The 24,628-nt window shown below is 43.0% G+C and overlaps 1 protein-coding gene across 1 annotated transcript in view; it reads right to left on the bottom strand.

Moving 5' to 3' along the window:
• PDZD2 (PDZ domain containing 2) overlaps positions 1-24,229 on the bottom strand; it is a 188,905-nt gene extending 164,676 nt beyond the window's left edge. The window contains exon 1 of the mRNA XM_066616956.1: positions 23,589-24,229. Within this exon, the coding sequence (XP_066473053.1) occupies positions 23,589-24,064 (476 nt within the window). The 5' untranslated portion in view covers positions 24,065-24,229. The remainder of the gene's footprint in view (positions 1-23,588) is intronic.
• Positions 24,230-24,628: the final 399 nt, after the last annotated feature.

A 24,628-nucleotide genomic window follows, 5' to 3' on the forward strand; every position in this document is an offset into this window, starting at 1 on the left:
TACCTTGACTACATACACAGGGTCCCTGATTTATGGATAGCCACAGACAGCCACGTCAGAGCTTTCACACAGGCACAGTCCATCTATTGAGCTGCTTTTATGCGATTGTGATAGCAGTGGGCCAGCAAGAGCTAGCTGTTTCGACCTATATATGTTCCAACTTCCCGAACAGAACCAGTTTGTATCTATATGTAACAGAACCAGTTGAACCATGGAGTCTTAGTATATATACCACTGCTTGAATTACAGGGGCCTTTAGTGTTGACAACCTTAGGACACAATCCTAACCCACTTTCCAGCACTGACATAAGGGCAATGCAGCTCCTGGGTAAGGAAGAAAACATTCTCCAATTTCGAGGAGGCCTCCATGAGTGCCAACCAACTGCAGGATGCAGCATACGTCCCATTGGCACAGCTATGCCAGTGCTGAAAAGTGGGTTAGGTTTTCGGTCTTAGTTACTTAGAAGGCTATGGGGCAGCCCTGATTTGGCTAACACTGGAGAAAAGCAGGCATAGGGGTTGAGATTTTCATTAAGAGCCCCCCTACCTTACTCCCATAATTTGACGACAGATATATACTATATACAAATAAACACAGTTTAACTAAATGTCTTTACTATTAACCCAAGCAGGTTCCATTTTGATTCAGAGCACCATCCAATGTGTGCCCAAAATGTACTATACGCCTGTCACTTATTAATGTTTCAAGAATCTTGCCTTAAATCATGTATGAGGATTTAGTTCCAGGATTTTCCCTTGATCACTTTCTCCAGTCAGAAGTCTGGGCATCCTTTCAGATGTTGAAGTTAACGTGCAAGAATATACAGTGTCTGCATTTTATCGGGAACCTCCCCCTCACCAGAATCCGTCCTTTTCTTTATCATATAAAAGAACACAAAATGGGATTTTGGTTCCAAACCTTTGGTTCACTCTCATTATCTCTGCTAAAGTAATCAAAAAGGCTCTACGTTAGGCAACATTCAATGGCTAGTTTCTTTTTTTCTTTTTCATGGAAATGGATGAATCAAACATGCCTTAATTACAATCTTAACTCCATTTGCCAGTAGAATTTGGCTCTGATCAGAACCATATGATGCTTATTGGCCCTTCATATAGAATCTAGATGATCCTATTAAATAAATCCAGCAAGAAGTATTACATCTCTCTCTCTCTCTCTCTCTCTCTCTCTCTCTCTCTCTCTCTCTCTCTTCTCCCCCCCCCCCCCACACACACACATATACACATAACATCTTTTTCCCATTACACAACCCTGGGTACAGAGGAAAATATCACAGAGTATGCTGTGTTTGGGAAGACAGCTTTGTGGCCCGAGAAGGGAAAATCTTCATGGATGGGAGGAAGAATTTGAATTCCACTCAATGGGTGGCTTTGGATGTCACCATCCTTACATTTCAGCTTCCTCAAGGGGTTGCTGTGAAGCTAGCATGGAATAACTCCATGAAACCAGTGACCAGACCATAAACCCAACACGCCTCCTTTAAAGAGGAAGAGCAGGATACTACAGCAGTCCCTTGCACACATACAGTTGTGTGCATAGTCCCTTTTCACATTAACATTTAACACAAAGTCAGTGAGGCGGGACCAATGGTGGCAGTTCCATTGACCCTCTGCACGGGCAATATACATGTATGGGGACAGCAGTAACAGCAGACTTGAACACTCCATTGGAAAACTGAGTGTCAAGGAAGTTTGGGTTGTAGTGTCGTATCTGTGACTGCCCATTCACACACAAAAACCATCACTTGACATTGAAGGCATCTGTGAACCAGGCCAAAGCCCCCATACCGCCTCTGTTTATCTTACTGTACAGAACTTTCTTCATTTTTGGTTCAGCTTCCTTGAACAGGGCCTCTTTCAACTTCCACAGGCTGACACGATAAGGAAACCGGATTTCTTGACGTGCTAAATGACTGTGGCTTAGAGCAGCTAGTCACGGAGCCCACCAGAGGACAGGTGACTCTGGATTTAATATTGTGCGGTACGCAGGACCTGGTTAGAGATGTAAACGTTACTGAGCCATTGGGGAACAGTGATCATGCTGCGATCCGTTTTGACGTGCACGTTGGGGGAAGAATACCAGGCAAATCTCTAACAAAAACCCTTGACTTCCGACGGGCGGACTTCCCTCAAATGAGGAGGCTGGTTAGAAGGAGGTTGAAAGGGAGGGTAAAAAGAGTCCAATCTCTCCAGAGTGCATGGAGGCTGCTTAAAACAACAGTAATAGAGGCCCAGCAGAGGTGTATACCGCAAAGAAAGAAGGGTTCCACTAAATCCAGGAGGGTGCCCGCATGGCTAACCAGCCAAGTTAGAGAGGCTGTGAAGGGCAAGGAAGCTTCCTTCCGTAAATGGAAGTCTTGCCCTAATGAGGAGAATAAAAAGGAACATAAACTGTGGCAAAAGAAATGTAAGAAGGTGATATGGGAGGCCAAGCGAGACTATGAGGAACGCATTGCCAGCAACATTAAGGGGAACAATAAAAGCTTCTTCAAATATGTTAGAAGCAGGAAACCCGCCAGAGAAGCGGTTGGCCCTCTGGATGGTGAGGGAGGGAAAGGGGAGATAAAAGGAGACTTAGAGATGGCAGAGAAATTAAATGAGTTCTTTGCATCTGTCTTCACGGCAGAAGACCTCGGGCAGATACCGCTGCCCGAACGGCCCCTCCTGACCGAGGAGTTAAGTCAGATAGAGGTTAAAAGAGAAGATGTTTCAGACCTCATTGATAAATTAAAGATCAATAAGTCACCGGGCCCTGATGGCATCCACCCAAGGGTTATTAAGGAATTGAAGAATGAAGTTGCAGATCTCTTGACTAAGGTATGCAACTTGTCCCTCAAAACGGCCATGGTGCCAGAAGATTGGAGGATAGCAAATGTCACGCCTATTTTTAAAAAGGGAAAGAGGGGGGGACCCGGGAAACTATAGGCCGGTCAGCCTAACATCCATACCGGGTAAGATGGTGGAATGCCTCATCAAAGATAGGATCTCAAAACACATAGACGAACAGGGCTTGCTGAGGGAGAGTCAGCATGGCTTCTGTAAGGGTAAGTCTTGCCTCACCAACCTTATAGAATTCTTTGAAAAGGTCAACAGGCATGTGGATGCGGGAGAACCTGTGGACATTATATATCTGGACTTTCAGAAGGCGTTTGACACGGTCCCTCACCAAAGGCTACTGAAAAAACTCCACAGTCAGGGAATTAGAGGACAGGTCCTCTCGTGGATTGAGAACTGGTTGGAGGCCAGGAAGCAAAGAGTGGGTATCAATGGGCAATTTTCACAATGGAGAGAGGTGAAAAGCGGTGTGCCCCAAGGATCTGTCCTGGGACCGGTGCTTTTCAACCTCTTCATAAATGACCTGGAGACAGGGTTGAGCAGTGAAGTGGCTAAGTTTGCAGACGACACCAAACTTTTCCGAGTGGTAAAGACCAGAAGTGATTGTGAGGAGCTCCAGAAGGATCTCTCCAGACTGGCAGAATGGGCAGCAAAATGGCAGATGCGCTTCAATGTCAGTAAGTGTAAAGTCATGCACATTGGGGCAAAAAATCAAAACTTTAGATATAGGCTGATGGGTTCTGAGCTGTCTGTGACAGATCAGGAGAAAGATCTTGGGGTGGTGGTGGACAGGTCGATGAAAGTGTCGACCCAATGTGCGGCGGCAGTGAAGAAGGCCAATTCTATGCTTGGGATCATTAGGAAGGGTATTGAGAACAAAACGGCTAGTATTATAATGCCGTTGTACAAATCGATGGTAAGGCCACACCTGGAGTATTGTGTCCAGTTCTGGTCGCCGCATCTCAAAAAAGACATAGTGGAAATGGAAAAGGTGCAAAAGAGAGCGACTAAGATGATTACGGGGCTGGGGCACCTTCGTTATGAGGAAAGGCTACGGCATTTGGGCCTCTTCAGCCTAGAAAAGAGACGCTTGAGGGGGGACATGATTGAGACATACAAAATAATGCAGGGGATGGACAGAGTGGATAGGGAGATGCTCTTTACACTCGCACATAATACCAGAACCAGGGGACATCCACTAAAATTGAGTGTTGGGCGGGTTAGGACAGACAAAAGAAAATATTTCTTTACTCAGCGCGTGGTCGGTCTGTGGAACTCCTTGCCACAGGATGTGGTGCTGGCGTCTAGCCTAGATGCCTTTAAAAGGGGATTGGACGAGTTTCTGGAGGAAAAATCCATTATGGGGTACAAGCCATGATGAGCATGCGCAACCTCCTGATTTTAGGAATGGGTTAAGTCAGAATGCCAGATGTAGGGGAGGGCACCAGGATGAGGTCTCTTGTTATCTGGTGTGCTCCCTGGGGCATTTGGTGGGCCGCTGTGAGATACAGGAAGCTGGACTAGATGGGCCTATGGCCTGATCCAGTGGGGCTGTTCTTATGTTCTTATGTTCTTACACACCAAAATGGATTTGGGGTACTTGTTTGTTTTGCATTAACAGGATAAAGTTTCACCTGAACAAATTCATTCTCCTCTGTCCAGGTGATTGTTTTTTTCATGAAAAAAAAATGCACAACGTCCAATGTGTGGGGTTTATACTCTAGGCTTCTGAGCCACTTGGGCTCAGTGAAACAAATCAGTGCGAGCAGAAGTTTTATAAATATCATGAGGAGCTTTTGTCTGAAACCTTTTCTTCCTCTTTGTCTTCAAACAGACAACTGGCAGCCCCAGCGTCACTTGGCTTTGAAAACTGAATTTACAGCAAGCACGAAATACAGTATTTTGAAGCCAAGTTTGATATGTATGTTGGCTGGAACAACAAATATGCAAGGAGGTTTATTTCATAATATATGCACAAGAAACATAAGAGAGAGAGAGAGAGAGAGAGAGAGAGAGAGAGAGAGAGAGAGAGATCAGGCCAAAGGGGAGCTTCTTTTAGGCTATGGAAAAAGACAGTTCCAGCTATTCCAGTTTATAGATAATTTACAGATTTCTCCAAATCTTCTAGAGGCACTGGACAGGGCAAGGTTGTTCTGAAACCGAAGATCTTTCAGGGAGCCCAGCTTCAGAGAATCACACTACTAATTCCATACAGTCAAGGGGGACTCCGAGCTTGTGTTTCTTGAACAGCTTCTCCAGTCCAGCTTGAGCTTCAGTTTGCTCACCAGCACCCATCCCATCACTGTCTCAAAGCAGCAGTTGAGAACCTCCCCAGGCTGAAATAGCATGGAGATACAGGGCTGCAGGTCACCGGCATACAACCTCCCCCATGCCCTTGGATTAACTTCCCTCCAGTGGTTCACGCAGAAGTGAGAACAGTGTCGCTGACAAGATCAACCCTTTAGAATACCACAGCCCAAAGACTAAGGTGTCAAGAAGGAAGCCACAGTGGCATTGTTCAGGATCTGGGGCCAGTGGCACAGCAAGCAGGGGAGGAAAGCGGTACATCCTGTTTACGCTGGAGTGTCGCATGAAGGGTCATCATGTGAAGCCCTGCCAAGATGGTGGCGGCTGCTTCTTAGTGTTTCTGCAGCTTCTCATAAGAACATAAGAACAGCCCCACTGGATCAGGCCATAGGCCCATCTAGTCCAGCTTCCTGTATCTCACAGCGGCCCACCAAATGCTCCAGGGAGCACACCAGATAACAAGAGACCTCATTCTGGTGCCCTCCCTTGCATCTGGCATTCTGACATAGACCATTTCTAAAATCAGGAGGTTGCACATACCCATCATGGCTTGTAACCCATAATGGGTTTTTCCTCCAGAAATTGGTCCAATCCCCTTTTAAAGGCATCCAGGCCAGACGCCATCACCACATCTTGTGGCAAGGAGTTCCACAGACCAACCACATGCTGAGTAAAGAAATATTTTCATTTGTCTGTCCTAACTCTCCCAACATTCAATTTTAGTGGATGTCCCCTGGTTCTGGTGTTATGTGAGAGTCTAAATTGAGAGTCTAAATTCTCAGTTGGGAAACCTGTGAAACAATGAGAAGGGGCAACCACTGCCACCGAGTGTTTTGGTAGCTTCTCAGTTGAAGCTTGGAAGGCGGAGGTAATTGCCCCAAAGTTTGTAGCACTAGGAGGAGGAGCCAACAGTGGATGAACAGACATGTCTCCAGGGACTCCTGAGAGACAGTCTGTTTCCCCCAAAAAACTGCAGGTCTGAAGAGGATCTGAAGATCTTTATCAGGAGAGATAAGATCTTTCCACGGTGCAGGTATCTGAGATTTTGAAAGCCCGAATGGGGGAGGGGGGCTTTCTTCTCAGAAACCTAATAGTCAGGGACAGTACTGGGGGAAGTAAAGTGTCTGCAATCAAGCTGCTGGATCCATGCTAAGATACCATATGGAAGAAAAAGCATGAAGCGTAAAGTTTAAGTTGGAAATTTAAGATAAGCACGTGTTAATATTGTCCCCAGCTTTGATTGACTGATTTGGCTAAAAGCCCTGGATACACTGAAGGTGTTAATGAGAAACTTTTTAAGGAAGTTGAAAGTGCTCTTTATCTTTGTAGTGGAATAAATCGGTCATGGATTATAACTATAAATATAATTTGGTGTGTGGACTAAAATCCAGAGTTGCTTGTGGACATAATTTTCATTAGACTTGAAAGAGTTTTGTCTTCTTGAGACTGTTTCTTTCATTTTGTTTTTCTCCATTAACCACACTGTTATCTGTAAGAAAAATTCAAAGAATGCTTGACTGAAAAAACATGTGGTGGAAGTAAGGAGAATAATACACTGTGGACATCTTGTGGATTAGAGAGAAATTGCAAGATGGAGCCTGTTCCAGATATTTGGACTCAAATGAGCCTTAAAAATTTGGAAAAATTGCTCACAATGAGAAGACAGCAGTTGAGTTGGTCCTTGCAGATTCAGGCCAGTTTAAAGACTCTCTCTCAACAGATAGATGTGTGCAAGGAGCAATTGGAAGATGTGAAGAAACAAGTAGAAGATACACAGGAGGAGAAAGCGGAAAAGATGATGGTGAAGGATGAAATCATCATCAGAAGAGTGAATACAGAAATTAGAAGAGTGGAAAATCAACAGGAACTAGAGGGGACACTGATGGAGATTGAAATAGAGAAGATGGACAGAGCAACATGGGTGCACAAAATACAAAATAGGTTGGAACAAGAAGATAACATATCCCAGTTAAAAATGAACATACCTTATACAAGAAAGTGTGGGCTTATTGGATTCTGTTATGGAGATAAATTATTAAAGATATTATAGGAGAAAAAATGGAAAGAAAGAAAAATAAACCTGAGGGTTAACCTGAGGCTTAAAGAAAATTGGAGGATTTTATTTAGTTAATAACTGGTTTAAATTTACTTAAAAAAACAAATACATACAAAATTGATATATATGAATTAGAATGAATTAGAAAAAATAGCTGGAAATGTTAGCGTGGGAATGAATTATTTTATGGGTGGTTATGTTAAATGATAAAAAGTGAATATTTAGAAAATACATTATAGGGAATTAGGAAAAATCTATTTTATCTGATATAAGAAATATATAACTGAGTAGAAGAGTTAGAAGTAGATCGAAGAATTGTTTTATATGTTGTTATATTTTGGTAATTAGATTATTTTGTTTTAATATTAATGAGTAATTGAAGTAAGTTTATGTTTGATAGAAAATGAAAATTTAGAAAATATAGTACAGGGCATTAGGGAAAATTTAGTATATATTATATAAATAAATGGATAAACTAATAAGAGGCAGAAGTAGATGAGTAGTAGATTAGGAGATATAGTAAGATTAATGAGTAATGGTATATGGTATTTAGCACTCCTAAATGTATGTCATATGTTTGTGTGTGTTAATTAAATATAAATAAATAAAAATCAAAGGTTGCAGCACTAAACCAGGAATTCAGGAAGTAGTATCTCCCTATCAAAAGAGCACATTTTGCTTTGGAGGGGAGAGGGGATGTTAATACCTTTCTGTAAAGGTTTAACTGCATGCATTGATTTCTACCACCATCCCATTGCCTTGGCCTACTCTGTGATTTAACAGGGGGCCAGCAGAGTGGCTATGTGGCTTATGAAAATGCAGAACAACAACAACAATTCAGCCTGTCTGAAGCTTTGACAGGAGTTATGCCTATTTAAAAATAAAATAGTTTGCTTAAAGCAGCAACAGACCCTCATTTCCTCCACTTCTTTAACACAGAGAGTGCATTTTGCATTTTAAAACACTCCAGTGTCGATGCCAAAGATCTTACCATTAAATACCTGTGTACTTTGGCATCAATATAAATCAGTTTTATTGTTTCTTTCTCCACAGCATAAGTAGCGAGTGATTGAATTCCATGGTCCTTTAAACTACATTATCTACTTTTATGTGAATGAAGAATTTATGAATCAGAGCTTCCTGTTTTCCTGGGCCTCATGCTTATTTTTTAAAACATGAATCCCTCACTTCTGTAAGAAAAATATGGATGCAAAGGGGTACCGTGTGTGCTTTTCCCGGAGGTGAAAAATTCAGTTCTGGAGCAAGGAAAATGTGCTCTGCCTAAAGCAGGTTATCTCCAACAGCACAAAGCCACAAATCAGGCTTGGAGACAGAAGCAGAGGGATGAATTCAATCACACACTACCCCAAAATGATTCTGCCCATATGATTGATAGGAGTTTGTAAAATTAATCAAATTCATGCTTAATAATGAAAATTAATGGAATAACATTATGCTTTATCATTATCATTCATTAAAAATAAATACATTTTATTACTAATTTGTTACAATTTCATGCATTTTCATAATTCACATTTGTTTGTATTTCCCATTACTTATGACAACTGCTTTGTGGGGGCTGCAAAAGTCCTAGTGGAACTAATCCTGGCCACAATGAGAGCACACACCATATGAAGCTTTTAAGCTTCCCCTCTCCACTCCTGAAGGGGAAGGATCCCTGACCACATATTACTGTCAACAGTAGCTTACAAATGGGGGAACCATTGGCTCCGGATGCCAAGCTGCAGGGGGGAGATAACAAAGGTTGCCTCCCAATTTTTAAAATCTTAGTATTTTCAAATAATACCATCATGTTATATATCATTCAATGCATAATTTCATGCAGAATGCAATGAAACAAACTGCACTGAAATATCTCTTACAGTGATATTATATCTCTTACAGAAACATTATAGCAAAAAGAAAAAAAACAGAAAAGGAAAACGCAGCTGCCTTATGTAACAAAAAGTGGTTGACACTGAGAAGCCTGTAACAAAAGATGTACACTGTAACACAAAGTGGATTACACTGGGATTACTACTGGGAATAAATAGCTTGTAGCAAGCATTTCAGAAAACCAAATGTATTCTTCATAAATGTACATATATTTTGCCTTTCTTCTATATTACAACAAAACTGCTTTTGTATATATGATACACCTCAAGCCTGCTGCATATTTATCTTAACAGGCATTCCTTCACTATTTTGTTTTGGGTTATGATCTCTAATGCTCACTACATATGTGAAACCTATTATATATAAGTTCAATAAAAGAAAATGTCCACTGTCTGTGCTTCTTCTCTGGCCATTATTATTATTCATTTCATATGATTATTACTGAAAATAATTCTGTCTTGGGGAGGGTGCCAAAAATGTATGGGCCCCAAGTGCCAAATGACCTTCGTGCACCACTGACTGTCAAAGCACAAAATGTTTTTCTCTGAATAGATTATGGGTGAGGATCTAAAAATGAGCATTCATATCCATTCATTTGCCAATCATATTTGCCTCATAATGGATGAAAACTGAATGGAATGGACTTCATTCATTTTTTTTAAATTTGTTCCAAAATAAATGCACCTCGTAACGACTGAACCAGTCTTTGGATCAGGTTTTCAAACACACATTGCACCCCTTTAATCCTCACAGTTTCTCCCATTAGATCAGTTCACTGGTTAATAAGGTCATGACCTTCCAAAAGGCAATACTTTCCCTTGCTAAAAGGAAGAGAGACCCTAACACCACCAGATTACACTTCATATCTATGCCTTCAACTAAGCTGAAGGTATGGGAACTCACTGTAAATATGGGAACTCACTGTACATTCTGTATTATGGGGACAAAATATAAGAGAGGACCTGGTGCATTATTCTGTTTCACTGTCTTCTTTATAAAAAGCCAAGAGATTTATCCATGATCTCATAACTAAAATTATCAGATTTGACCCAGTCACAGAAAAATGTATTACTTTCTTGGAAACAAAACATTGCATGACAGAGCTCTGTTTGTCAAAGCTGCAGTCAATCTTAGAACTAAAATTAAGGAGACCAATGTTCCTACTCGTTTTCAGTAAAACAAGTTTTCAGTACATGTTAATGTTAGAGACCAATGTATATGATTCTGGTCCCTTTTTAAATATAGTTTTTTGCTGTATGCAAAAGTTGGCCCCTAGGGAGAACTGCAATGACATTTGGTTGATTAAATAAAATGTTGATGGCGATAGTTCATTCAAATGCAAGCAACAGAAAAGACTGAACAAAAAAAATTTATTTTTAAATTGGACTTGCTCAGAATCAATCCAATAAGAATATTGACCCCCCCCCACTCACCCCCCACCCCCAGAGAGGGGCCACAGCTCAGTAGCTGAGCAACTGTTTTGTATGCAGGAGGCCCCAGGTTCAATCTTTGGCTTCTCCAGGTAGAGTTGCGAAAAGAGCCTTCTGTGAAATCCTAGACAGACACTGCTATTTAGTGTGAACAACACTGAAGTAGCTGAACCAACAGTGTCTGACCTGGCAAAAGGCAATTTCATATGTCTCCTAAGCAGAGGTGGGTGACAATAGTTTTATTTTTTTGTGGATTTTGGTGTTTTCCAAAGCTAGAAGTGCAGAAAGTGGTGTTTTTATTCCAAGGGTGCATTTTGATAAATTATAATTGCATTAAAAGTGTATTAGGTAGGTGATATAGGGTTATCAGATGCAGCCACCTGCATGTAGAGGCAGTTAGAGGTATGTAGTTAGAGAATAGGGTTACTTTTTTGCAGATTTCAGGTTTTAAAAAATTTTTTGTATTTATCTTATTTTATTTATACACAAAAATGAGAAGTGCAAAAAGTGGTGTTATTGTTTTATAATTTGTTATTACAAAAAAAAAAAACTTCTATTCATATGCATATTTGGGGATAATGAAAATGAAGCAACTCTGATGCTTGTATAACCAAATCAGAAACAAGCTTTTGGAAACCATGACCTCTATCCGCTTTGAATGCTCACTTGGAAGATAAACTGCGATATAAATCTGCAAATAAATATCTGTCAGGAGCATAGGCGCTCTAAGGCACACACAACGCCCCATCCACTAGGGCACAATCCACTAGGACATATCAATTTGTTCCTTCTCCTATTCACAATTTGTTCCTTGTGAATAGGAGAAGAATCCATGCATGCAACAAACATATATGGGCAGGGAATTTAAGATTATGGGAGGAAAATGCATATCTAAGGCTGCAATTCTATACCCACTTTCCTGGGAACAAGGCCTACTGAACACAATGGAATGTACTTCTGAGTAAACCTGGATTGTGCTGAAAGTCTTGGCTGCTGTTTTTCTATGTTAATCAAATATCTCAAACAAATATAAGAGGGCAGGAAAATATTGAACATATATGGTCATCCATCACATACTTCAGGGATTTGCAGCTATTCATACCCCATATAATCTCATTTTTTTCTGTAGACATAACAAGATGACACCAGGCCAGATCAGTCCTCAAAATATGCAGCCTTGCAGCTTGGCCTTAACAGGCTATGAGTGAATTAACCTGCTCTGTGAACTGCTGAATATGGTCTTTAAGGTGCACCACTAGAGGACGATGTAGTCACAGGCACTGCCAGGATATTAAAGTCAGATGGAGTTCACTGCATACTGCTGAAATGAAATAAAGGTATGGATGAAAAGAAAAGTGGTGTTTATGCATTCTCAGCTTTTAAATTTACATGTCGATACCCAAAAATTCAAGAATCTCTTCTCCCCAAAGATCAGAAGTCCAGATTTTATATTCGTGTTTAAGTACTAAGTGAACTGACTGTTTTGATAGATGTCAGCTTCTGCCATGCTGATTATTGGTCAGTTATTGAATGTTGATGACAAAGCAGGAGTTTCAGCACAACCAGCTGTTATCTGCAAGTCAACCATCACATTTCTAAGTTGGCACAACTGTAAATAATCCCAGGAAGCAAACTTCCTATTGTTACATATATATTGTGCCAGGTGCTTTATAGAACATAAAAGTCCCTGTCTTAAAAGCTTTGGGCTAAAGAAGTTGCCACAAGGATATTCATCTCCTCTGAATAGCAATAATTTCCCCACACCTCTTAACTTATACAACAGGGGTTCCCAAACTGTGGGTCAGGACCCATTGGTGGGTCACGATCTGAATTTTGGTGGATTGACAAAGGGTGATGGAAGGATCAGATAACTAATTGCCTCAAGCCCTGAGGCTATTCAAAAATCAGATAATATAGCCGCTAATTCCCCTGCAAAGAGCTCAGTTCCTGCAGTTTGGAAGCATATGTAAATATAAGGAGATTAGTGTTTGAGGGTCTTTTTCTGGTTATTATTACTTATAAAATGTTTGTTTCTTTCTAGACCTCCTTTTTTAAAAAAAAAAAGTTTAGTAAACCTAGGTGGGTCCCACAACGTAGATTGGGTTGGGAAAGTGGGTCCTGGTGCTAAAAAGTTTGAGAAACAATGTTTTAGAATCATTTACAGCAGAGTTTCTCAAACCACTTACACTGTGGGTTGGGACCCACTAGGTGGGTCGCGTGTCCATTTCCGGTGGGTCCCCATTCTTTTCAATATTTTATTTTTAATATATTAGACTTGATGCTCCCATGGTATGTGTCTGCATTTGGGGAAATGTTACAGACCTGTAATTTTAACAAGCTACTAAGTATATTCTTTTAACAATGAGAGTAAATTGGACTTACTCCTGGCTAAGTGTGGGTAGGATTGCAGCCTAGGATGGTGAACAATTTTCCTACTTGATGATGTCACTTCTGGTCATGACATAACTTTTGGTGGGTCTTGACAGATTCTCATTTTTAAAAGTGGGTCCCAGTGCTAAATGTGTGAGAACCACTGATTTACAGCACGGAGACTAACTTCCAGTCACTAACATACACAGAAATGGCCAGGCCTAATTAATGTATTGAAAGAAAATGTGTCACTCCTGTCACTCCACAGGATCTGGAAAGCTAATTAACAGAAGGGTTTTCACCTGCTTGAGCTGCATGCCAGTGACCTGCATAAACACCCACATGAGCAAAGAACTCTGGGCTGGGGGACAGGAAAGCAATATTCATATAATGGGTGATGTTTTGGTAATATTTGTGTCACCACTTACTTCTCTCTCTCCCCCTTCAATCATGACTCAATCATGCTAATTATTCTGGTAGTGTTTCACTAAGTACTCCTCTATGCCAACAAGTCCAGAAATTATATTTGCGACAGGAAATCTTCACACCCAAGCTGTAGATCTGCAATATTCACCAAATTTTTAATTAATATAAAATTTCAATTTGCCTCTAGTTCCCTTTTATTAGCGATATCAATGGTTTTCAGATTCTATCTTCAAGAAACCTCTTCCACATTGACTTATGTGTTGAAAGGAACCCCTAAACATCATCCATGGAAACCATGTGTACTGCAAAGGATTCTGGAATAAGTTCTAGGGCACAGTTGTTATCTGGTGCACTTTTAAAACATACATAATACGCAATAGCATAGCTATAGGGGGCAGTGTGGTAAGCACTGCAGGTGGCACAATGTGCCAGGTAAGCAGCCCCCACCCCCACTCGCCATCAGAGCCATTCCAGGCACTCCTGTACAGGGCCACTGAGAGGAATTTTATCAGGGGGCACAAAGTTTCTTTTGGGCCCCTTTGCAAAGGGGGAGGGGTCAAACAGAGTGGGGAAGGGTGGAGACCAGAGAGCAGAATGGGGGCAAAGAGGGGCAAAACAGGGTGGAGGGGAGGGTGGAGACAGCTGGAAAAGTCTTTGGATCCCAGGTCTACCCACCCAGGTGGCATTGGCTGCTAGATACAGTAATATGGAAAACGAGGCACACTCCTAAGTCTCTCTAAAATCTTTTAAATATAGAAAATCATGCCGAGAATTAGCATCATCATATTTAGGCTGAAACTAGAATGGAAAGTGTCCTTCGTGCCCCAAAACATCCTTCTGTAGTCCCACAACTGTGTCCCTGAACTCCTATATGCTCCTTCATGCTAAGTGGATCCCACAAGCCAAAGAGCTACTGTAGCAGGCCAGTTGCCTCCCAGGTTTGACACTGTGTTAAGGAGCATCATGTATGCATTCCCTGACCCGGCATATATGGCTTGCCAGTAGCTGCAGCTACACACTTGCGGTAGTGTCCCCAGCATCCCACGCAAGCAACAAGTCTGAGTAGATAAGAAAATGTAAGAACCCAGGAAATTTCTGAGCCCCCTCCTTTGGCTCCTGGGCCCCCTTCCTGACCCTGGGCCTGGGTACAAATTACCCCCTTTACCCCTCTCTCTTAGGCCCTGCTCCTGTGTATTGCTGTCTCTGCCCGGAATGGCTCCGGGCAGCCACTTACACGTGGGAGCAGCCACTTACACGGCACACTGCGGTGTGTGCAGTACTTACTGCGCCACCGCCCCTATAGCCACACCACTGCTTGGGAATAAATGGTGTTTAGGATTATAGCCTTAGAGTCCAATCCTGAGCTCACTCTGCCGGCAGCAACTTTTGCAAACATGCTATAAAGTACGTTCATAGCCCTCAGCACTGGTTCAGTACCAATGCCAGCTCAGTGCCAGCCAGCGCTAGGCTAATGCCAGTGGATCACTGGTGCTCCACGGCCGCATGGACCACTGGACAGCAGAGAGGTGAGTGGAGGTGTGGGGGGAGGTGGGGAGGAGGCGTTCCATGGTGGGGGGAGGCGGAGGGAGGGCAAGGAGGAGGTGTGCCAGGGGAGGGAGCGGTGCAGGAGGGAGGCAGAACCAGTGGAGCTCTGCTCCATCAGATCCTGAGCTTCTGGGTCAGGTCTACCACCCAACACGGAGGGTCTTGATTCTATGGTGACCCAAGGGTTGTCGTAGAATCAAGTAGCCCCAATGCGGGGCTACTCGCCTTCCCTGGGGGAAGCGGACAAAAGTGCCACCGGCTCTGCCCGGTTAGCGCTCAGGGTGCCGTGGAAGCCCCACACTCTGGGCAGCATAGGATTGGGCTGCCCGGCCTTTGATTTAAAGAGAGGCTATTGAAGGTTCATTGCATAATAAACCTGCTAGTCTGTAGAATACCCACAAGCTTCTTGTAATTCCCCTGTAGTGGGAGTCTTGGCTGAGCCGACATCACCTGGCTGCTGTGATCTTCCTAGGAGAGGAAGAGAGTCTGGAAAGGCCTAAACAACAGAGTGACTGCCTGCTCTCAAGCTGCCACGTTGCTGGCTTTTTAAAACTTCATTCTAGCCCTTGTTAATCAGATGTCTGATCCCTGAGATAAGGCTGTCTGGTCAGGAACTGAAATTACAACCCCTGCCCCTTGGCCCTGCCAAGGACTTATAGAAAGGAGTTATATAGAAGTTGACTGAAAAATTAACCAGAGACCCATTTACTTCCTTGCCAAGATGAATCATCCCACAAACTTCAAAAGCATATTGGTCACCTGACCCCTAGCTTCACACTTTCAAAATATGCCGTTTCTGGGAATTAGTCTTGTAAACTGAATTTACTGCTTATCCTGTGTATTTTTCTTAAAAAGAAACAAATAGGGCCTTCAGTTAGAAATCTTGGCAACAGAAACATACACCTTGACATTTATTTTTGCATAAATATTTTACAACGAATTATGGCACACAGACTGAGTAGAGCAGGGTTTTGGAGTCTACCTCTCTAAAATTTGACCTGAAATTCCATGGCTAGCTGCTAACATAAGCCAACTCACACATAGGGAAGACCTCCAGTTTTTCAGGAAACATTGTTTGCTATGATTCCTCTTATACATATTCAGAATTTAACTGTTCCTCCTCACCCAGCACAGTGTCTTTTCTAGTAGCTGTTTGCTGTTGCTCTTCTGCATTCTTTTTCTCAGACTGCAAACCATTTTAGAACAGGAAGCCATTTATTTATTTATTTCATTTTTTTTTCTGTAAATGGTATGAACTTTTTTTGTTGAAAAGCGGTATATAAATAATATTAACAGCACCACCACATCTGAACTGGCACACCACCATTTCCATGAGCCCCCCAAACTAGGACTGAAAATCACCAGACCATGCTCTAATGTCATATGTGAACAAATCCTGAGGCTCAAGCTACATATAACACTGGGAGATATATAGTATGATCAATCTTCACAATAAAGCATGTCTGTGGCAACCAGACTGTAGGTTGCCCTGGCAGGAGACCTGCACTGCCCCAATGATGTTGTATTCAAAGCCCCCAACTGCCAGTGCAGACAGGTAAGGTGATGAGCATTTTTCAGGTAAGGTGATGAGACAGTGTGGGGTGGGGGCATTTTTCACCAGAGGGAGGGTGGCAAGGGATCCAGTCTGGGAGAGGGCGGGATCAGCGAAGGCCTCCTCCATCATATTTAACCCCCCTTCCCAGGCAGGCAGCTCTACATGCGGCCACTCAGACTTCTAAAGAAGCCCCATAGTCCTGCCTGGGGCATTACTCAGGGTAAAGGGAAAAATATCCCCTTGCCCCATGGAGATCTCCAGCCAGCTCCCAGCTAGCCATACAGCCTGGCTGCATAAGCACTAGTTAGGATTGGGCTGCTCCTCATATAACACCAGACCATGGTTGGCATTACATGGAACTCAACACTTGGGGCCAAAAGTGATCCCCGCCCCCCCAAAAAAACATTTATTTCAATTATAAATTGCTGTATATGGCAAAAAAAAAAATTAGAACTTTAAAAAACAACATTAAAAGTCAATTACAGAAAAAACAAACTTGTATCAAGGCAAAAAACTTTCTTCATTCTGGGAGCACTTCAAGTGCCCCTGTCACACACTCCATTGGTGTGCAGGCCCAAGAAGTAAAAAAAACCTGGCTTACAAGCTTGAAGCTAAAAAATTTCATTCTTGATAAGTTTACATGACTGTAAGGGGTAAGTTAGAACTATAGTGCCTAGATTTTACATATTATGTGCTTTTATGAGGCATCTCTTGTTTTCTCATGAGTAAAAGAAATAGTTTCATTAGCCAAAAGGAAAGTATAAGTTGATCTGGCAGATTCTATGAATCCAGCAGAAAGAGGTGGATGTGCCCCAGAGAGAGAGAGAGAGAGAGAGAGAGAGATTTGCTCTTCTCTCTGCAGACTTGAGGAACCTAAGTTGTAGCAGTACAGTGCAAACAAGACACTAAACAATCACTTAAAGTTATGATAGGACAGTGCCCTCCAGAGGCAACTAGACAAACATCTAAACTGCAAGATGACTGTTGATACTGGGTGCTGAACTGAATGCATTGTATTCTCAGAGGTTTATTAATCACTTTTTAGCTCTAGGTTCAGGACATGCATATGCTTGTCACATAACATATACTTCTCAGAAGCAGTCCCCATTCTTCAGTCTGGAAGGGTGCTGCAAAACTGGCCTTCCTGCAAGACTTTATGGATGGGCAAACCCTGGCCCAGGGGCCATTTGCGGCCCTCATGGACCCCCAATCTGACCTGCAGGGAGCCCCCAGTCTCCAATGAGCCTCTGGCTCAGAGACAGTTGGAGCCCACACTGGCCTGCAACTGCCCAGGAGAGAAGTGGGAACTCACCAACTCATGAGAGAGGCAGAGCCACAAGCCAGTCATGTGCAAACAAAATGAATGGCAGTGGGGAAGACAAATTGTTGGGAAGAGAACAGGGACGTCTGGATGCATGTGTGAGAAGGCAAAGATTGGCTTCTACCTAAGATCCAAATACAGTAAAAGACAGAATTATTGTTCTGCACTGCTTTCCATGCAAGAAGTGGGATGTAAATGTTTTAAGTAATAATTGCAAGTTGCTGGGCACACCACTCTTGGATGAGACCCTGGTCCTTGATTTGAGTTTTTACAATTGTATTACAATGCAGACTAACTTTGGAATAATTTGCCTGCAGTCCAACTGCTAGATAAGAATGCTCCCTGTTCAAAAGGCACAGTTCCAGCTCATTCCCAGACTGTATGTTGTTGCACACTGAGCGAGCATGTTGGAATAATTGGGGGCTCATTTGTTCACAACCGGAGAGGAGGGTATCCATTGTCTCTCTGTATGATTTACAATCAGAAGACAGCCAGATCATTGACTCATGCAGAAACCCAAGGGAGGAAGCCCTCTGAGGGCTGGTAATTTTTACTCTTGAGTAATCCTTTTTCAGTTGTAGGACGCCATCACATTTAATTCAGAGTGCCTCAGCTTTTGGTGATTTGAAAGACTCTGTCCTATCCTAAAGGGATGCTTGAAATTAAAAATGCTGTGTGACAGAAGGCCAAGGACATTGGAGAGCAGTGGTACACTGAATGTGTCAGTGCTTCATACCTTCCCTTACTACACACCTGATTAAAAAGAAGAAAACATGAAGTTTCAGAAGCATGTGGCAATGCTCTAAGCCCGGAGGGGAGTGTCAGATCAAATAAGTAGAATGCAAAGCTCTTTAACAGAAAAAAAGAACTTTATCCGTAAGTGCTTTGACATAGCCTGTTTCTATCTCTTCATATCTGCTTCCTCTTTGGATCAGATTTTTTCCACACACCCATCAATGGTTCTTATACTTTTATTTTTCAGTGAATTCATCTGGGACTTCAAGAGAGCCCTGCCACCCAACACTATATATAAAGCCAAGTCAAAATGTCTGAGTTCATCTTCCACACTCAACTATCAAGATCCTTCATTTATAAGTGTTCATAGTTCTCCACAGCAACTCCCCACCATCATGCAGAGCAGCTTCTGTAGAGGATATGTGGGTGCACCTGCATGCCAGAGGGGCAGATCAGAAGGCCTACCTTCTCAAAGATCCACTTAAGATTTCATTGAAAGCCATATGTATACTTTCTTGTCCAGTACATTCTTCAGCAGACAAAGAAAGGGGGAATCTCCCATGTCAATCATTCACAAAAATGATAAACCATCACCACCTTAGCAAAGAAATACGGTAGAGCCATGGCTGGAGAGTCGGTTTAGGTGTATTCACCAAGTAAGGATGAGCAAGAAGCCAATGAGAAGGAATCCGTATCTTTCCATCCATATCATAGCAAGACATAAAGGTGCATTGTGCCATTTCTCTGCAAAACCTGTGAGAATATTTGCTCTCAAGATTATTGCCACACCATAGCGTTTGCATCAAACCTCCCATACTACTCAGGGCACAGTCCTAACCAACTTTCCAGCACCAGGGTAAGGGCAATGCAGCTCCAAGGTAAGAGAACAAACATTCCCTTATCTTGAGGAGGCCTCTGTGACTGCCACCCAACTGCAGGATGCAGCACTTGCCCAACTGGCATAGCTGTGTCAGTGTAGGAAAGTTGGTTAAGATTTGGGTCTCAGAATATGACCCCAGAAGCAAATAACAGTATTTTCTCTTATTTCAGATCAGTGGCTTAGCATCGATCCTCACCACGCAGCTCTGGATGAGCGCAAGAACCGGGCCAACGCACTCATGACACCAACATAAGGGTCTGTCTTATCCTAAAATATATCATTTCCATAGAGAACAAATAAGGGTCATTTCCTAACAAATGTATGCTGTTCACCTTGTTCCTTGGATCTTTTTGAAATATGTCAGTTTCATTCACAGTGCCATCCACCACATCCACTTGTACCAGTCCATTGTCACAGCAGCTCATAGAGATTTCCATTCGGATGTTAAACAGCCCTCTTGTTGTTCAACTGCTGTTTTATTTTTGGTGTTTTTCCTGGTTTCTGCCACAAGCAGGCAGCCCATTTCTTAGCTTAGAAAAAGTTATTTTGTTTGGAAGCAACCAAAGGAAACCCCAATGTTAGAGGGTTCTTTATGAAAGGGTAAGGATTCGCTCTTCCCTCCCATAAACCAAAAGATAAGAAAGAGGAGTTCAGACTGTCCAAACAAGCAAAAAGAAAGCAAATTATCCTGCTGGTTTGGAGAATTTTATTGTCTGTATAAATCTTTTGCTCTTGCAAAGAAAGAAATGCCAGACACATGCACAGAGATCCACACTCTTTCCTTACTTCCCAAACAGTTTCTGTGTTGGGATGTTTGGTTAAGGAACCATCGTTCAGAAGCCCACTAACAAATGTTTTCCAATCCCAGTCTGATTTTGACAGAGCTTAACAGTAGTAGTTGGCATCCTTCAGTCTCGGAAGACTATGGTGCCACGCTCTGAATGGTGGTTCTGGAACAGAGTGTCCTCTCCAGTACGCGAAGCCTGGGTAAAGTAGGTATGGAGGATAGGCTGTTACCCATGCAGCAAATCCCCCCTCTCCACGTCGCTGAAATGGTCCAATGGAAAGGCAGAGGCCAATACGGTTGGTTCCAGCAGCGTCGCAGGAGTTGCCAGAACATGACTGTGTTCAGCCATGAATTGCCTCAGGGACTCCGGCTCCGGATTTTGCCTCGAGGTTGACTCCTGAAGCCTTTTCCATAACTGGATGTAGCCACAAGGCAGTGGAGGTTTGGGATCAGAGTTTTCCTTCTCTCAGATGAGCTGCCTTCCCAGGCTGACGAGTCCCATCTACCCGGTGGCTGTTTAGTCGCCTCTTACGACAAGTACAGCCAAACTGAGGGCCTATTCTTATCCCCAGCCCCCAGGGGAAAGAGCTTAACAGCAGCTGGCACAATGATCTAACATCCATACCGGGTAAGATGGTGGAATGCCTCATCAAAGATAGGATCTCAAAACACATAGACGAACAGGCCTTGCTGAGGGAGAGTCAGCATGGCATCTGTAAGGGTAAGTCTTGCCTCACAAACCTTATAGAATTCTTTGAAAAGGTCAACAGGCATGTGGATGCGGGAGAACCTGTGGACATTATATATCTGGACTTTCAGAAGGCGTTTGACACGGTCCCTCACCAAAGGCTACTGAAAAAACTCCACAGTCAGGGAATTAGAGGACAGGTCCTCTCGTGGATTGAGAACTGGTTGGAGGCCAGGAAGCAGAGAGTGGGTGTCAATGGGCAATTTGCACAATGGAGAGAGGTGAAAAGCGGTGTGCCCCAAGGATCTGTCCTGGGACCGGTGCTTTTCAACCTCTTCATAAATGACCTGGAGACAGGGTTGAGCAGTGAAGTGGCTAAGTTTGCAGACGACACCAAACTTTTCCGAGTGGTAAAGACCAGAAGTGATTGTGAGGAGCTCCAGAAGGATCTCTCCAGACTGGCAAAATGGGCAGCAAAATGGCAGATGCGCTTCAATGTCAGTAAGTGTAAAGTCATGCACATTGGGGCAAAAAATCAAAACTTTAGATATAGGCTGATGGGTTCTGAGCTGTCTGTGACAGATCAGGAGAGAGATCTTGGGGTGGTGGTGGACAAGTCGATGAAAGTGTCGACCCAATGTGCGGCGCCAGTGAAAAAGGCCAATTCTATGCTTGGGATCATTAGAAAAGGTATTGAGAACAAAACAGCTAATATTATAATGCCGTTGTACAAATCGATGGTAAGGCCACACCTGGAGTATTGTGTCCAGTTCTGGTCGCCGCATCTCAAAAAAGACATAGTGGAAATGGAAAAGGTGCAAAAGAGAGCGACTAAGATGATTACGGGGCTGGGGCACCTTCCTTATGAGGAAAGGCTACGGCGTTTGGGCCTCTTCAGCCTAGAAAAGAGACGCTTGAGGGGGGACATGATTGAGACATACAAAATTATGCAGGGGATTGACAGAGTGGATAGGGAGATGCTCTTTACACTCTCACATAATACCAGAACCAGGGGACATCCACTAAAATTGAGTGTTGGGCGGGTTAGGACAGACAAAAGAAAATATTTCTTTACTCAGCACGTGGTCGGTCTGTGGAACTCCTTGCCACAGGATGTGGTGCTGGCGTCTAGCCTAGACGCCTTTAAAAGGGGATTGGACGAGTTTCTGGAGGAAAAATCCATTATGGGGTACAAGCCATGATGTGTATGCGCAACCTCCTGATTTTAGGAATGGGTTAAGTCAGAATGCCAGATGTAGGGGAGGGCACCAGGATGAGGTCTCTTGTTATCTGGTGTGCTCCCTGGGGCATTTGGTGGGCCGCTGTGAGATACAGGAAGCTGGACTAGATGGGCCTATGGCCTGATCCAGTGGGGCTGTTCTTATGTTCTTATGTTCTTATGACCCATGGAAAACCATGGGATCCAGTACTCCTGACTCTGATATTTGTCAGGTTCAAAATCCTAATGATGACCTGAAGGGGTACTGGTACATCTACTCCATATACATCTACTCCATCTACTACTGATACATATTTTCTACTCAACACCAGCACTGAACATTTAGCTAACTACGTAAGTTTAATACTGAAGCCGGCTGAAGCTGGTGATAGCCAAGCTTGGAAATAATTCCAGCTACATCTCAACTGAATCTAATATTTTTGATCCCTTGTTATAGCAGCATGATCATTACAAAAATAAGCAAGTCAAACATTACAGTTGGTCATTTAAATCCAACACTGTGTACACTTTGCACTTGAAAAATTATGTACCGTCAAAACCAAATTACACAGCCTACATAAGCTATACAGTTTGGCCTGACTTGACGTATAATGCAAACCATAGTTTGTGTTATGTGCACAAGCAGCATGAGACTCAGGCTTGCATGTTTCCCCCTTGCCTTCCTCCCTCCCTCCTTTGCGCACAAGATGAGGCATTGTAAAACTTCTTTTTGAACAAACTGCAGTTTCCCATTTCATCCAAATAAGAGAAACTGGGGTTTGAACAAGTCACTGTTAGTTAACAGAATCACTCCTGCATAGAGCTGGAGTACTTGTTCAGAAACAGTACGTGATACCCTGAGATTTCCTGAGACCATTCCATTTCAGAATGCAGGTTGGAGAACAGCACATCTGAATTATATACTGAAATCAGATCTTCTTGTGTAGGGATCACTTTTCCATGAGATGGCAGAGAAGGATGCAGGGGAACTTTCAATCGTGTTATCCCATGCCTGCTTCTGAAATAGTACAGTCCCAGGAGGACTGCATCTCACGCTTCTTTTCTGAACATATACATCAAAGCATAGATTCATAGTCAGGTCCCATGTTACTTTATGGGGTTGCAAATGTTTTTCATTAAAACTCCAATAAATCAAAACATTCCAACCATTAAATACAGCTATCTCCTTAAGACCAGACATAGGCATGGATGACTGGGAAAAGGATAAACAAAGCAGAGCCCGATAGACTGTGCCTTGGTGAATGGAATTTAGGACACAATTAACAGGCAAGCAACTGACAAAAATTGAATCTGTTATTATGTTTTTACTGCCATAAACACAATTAATGTCTTGAGTTATCTCTGAACTAGAAGCACTGTGTATAAGCCATTGCCATATAATGAATCTGGATAAGGCACAGCATTGAACAGAGGATGGTTCTTCTGCGATATATAGGACAGACAGGTAAGTACAATCTGTGGTATATTGACTACAATTCAAGCCTCTCCAAACCTCTTACCTTGCACCATTGATATCCACCCCAACCATCAACTGCCCATTCAGTGAAAGGATCTCATCTCTCAGACGAACCTTGCCACACTTCCCTGCTGGACTGTTTTTCTTCAAGTCAGTGACCCAGATGCTTCCAACATCAAACACAGGCCCTTTATGCCCCTTCCTTTTTCTCCCCACTCTCCGCTTTTCTCCATAGTCCCCCAGAGCAGGGATGTTCCCAAAACTTAGGCCGAGAGACTCAGTCTTTCCTGGGTCTTTGGTTAGGTACACAGTGCAGATCTCCATGTCCACAGCGCTTGTCCCATGTTGCAGCTTGCCTTCCTCCACAGGGAAGTTCAACTGGATGTACTCTCTCAGCTTCTTAATGGCAGAACGGCAAAGCCTCTGCTCTGGTTCCTCCACTTCCTCCCTCAGATGGTTTTGCAGCCACTGGTAAAGGATGGGTAGAAACAGCACCGCATTCTCTGGGGTGATGGGCATCGTGGTCACTCCAGGACGCCATTATGTGAAGAACCATCTCCTGGACCGGGTGATCAAAACTTGATTGAGATGCCTTTCCATTTTAAGGTCTGTCATACCAAAAGGAACAAAGACCCATTTACAGGGAGTCCAAAAATCAAACTGCAACAAGGGCTTTCTTTTCCAGGTTTGGCCTAAAGGAACAGGATGACTTGCGTGAAAGAAAAAAAAGTAAGAACAATGGCATTGGAGGATTCTGCCAGAAGAGGAAGGAAAAACAGGGACCTCTTGCTTGGTTTGTTCCACAGCTGTCCACCCAGAGGCTACTCAGGCACCCAGTGTTCCATTAGCCACAATGTAATTGCTTCTCCACACTTAACACCTGCTTGACCTAAAAAAAAGGGAAAAGCAGCAGTTAAAACCATAATTCTCACTCTGAAATAAAAGATTTGATCTGCCTGCAACGCTCATTAACGAGAAAGCTCTCTTTAGCATTATTCCGTTTGCTTGCTAATGCCATTATCTGTTTCAGCAGACCAGGGTGCTCTGGGGCTAGTTCTAGAGAGACTGTGGAAGAGGAACACG

The sequence above is a fragment of the Tiliqua scincoides genome, chromosome 2 (assembly GCF_035046505.1).
Source record: "Tiliqua scincoides isolate rTilSci1 chromosome 2, rTilSci1.hap2, whole genome shotgun sequence".
NCBI classification, from domain to species: Eukaryota; Metazoa; Chordata; class Lepidosauria; order Squamata; family Scincidae; genus Tiliqua; species Tiliqua scincoides.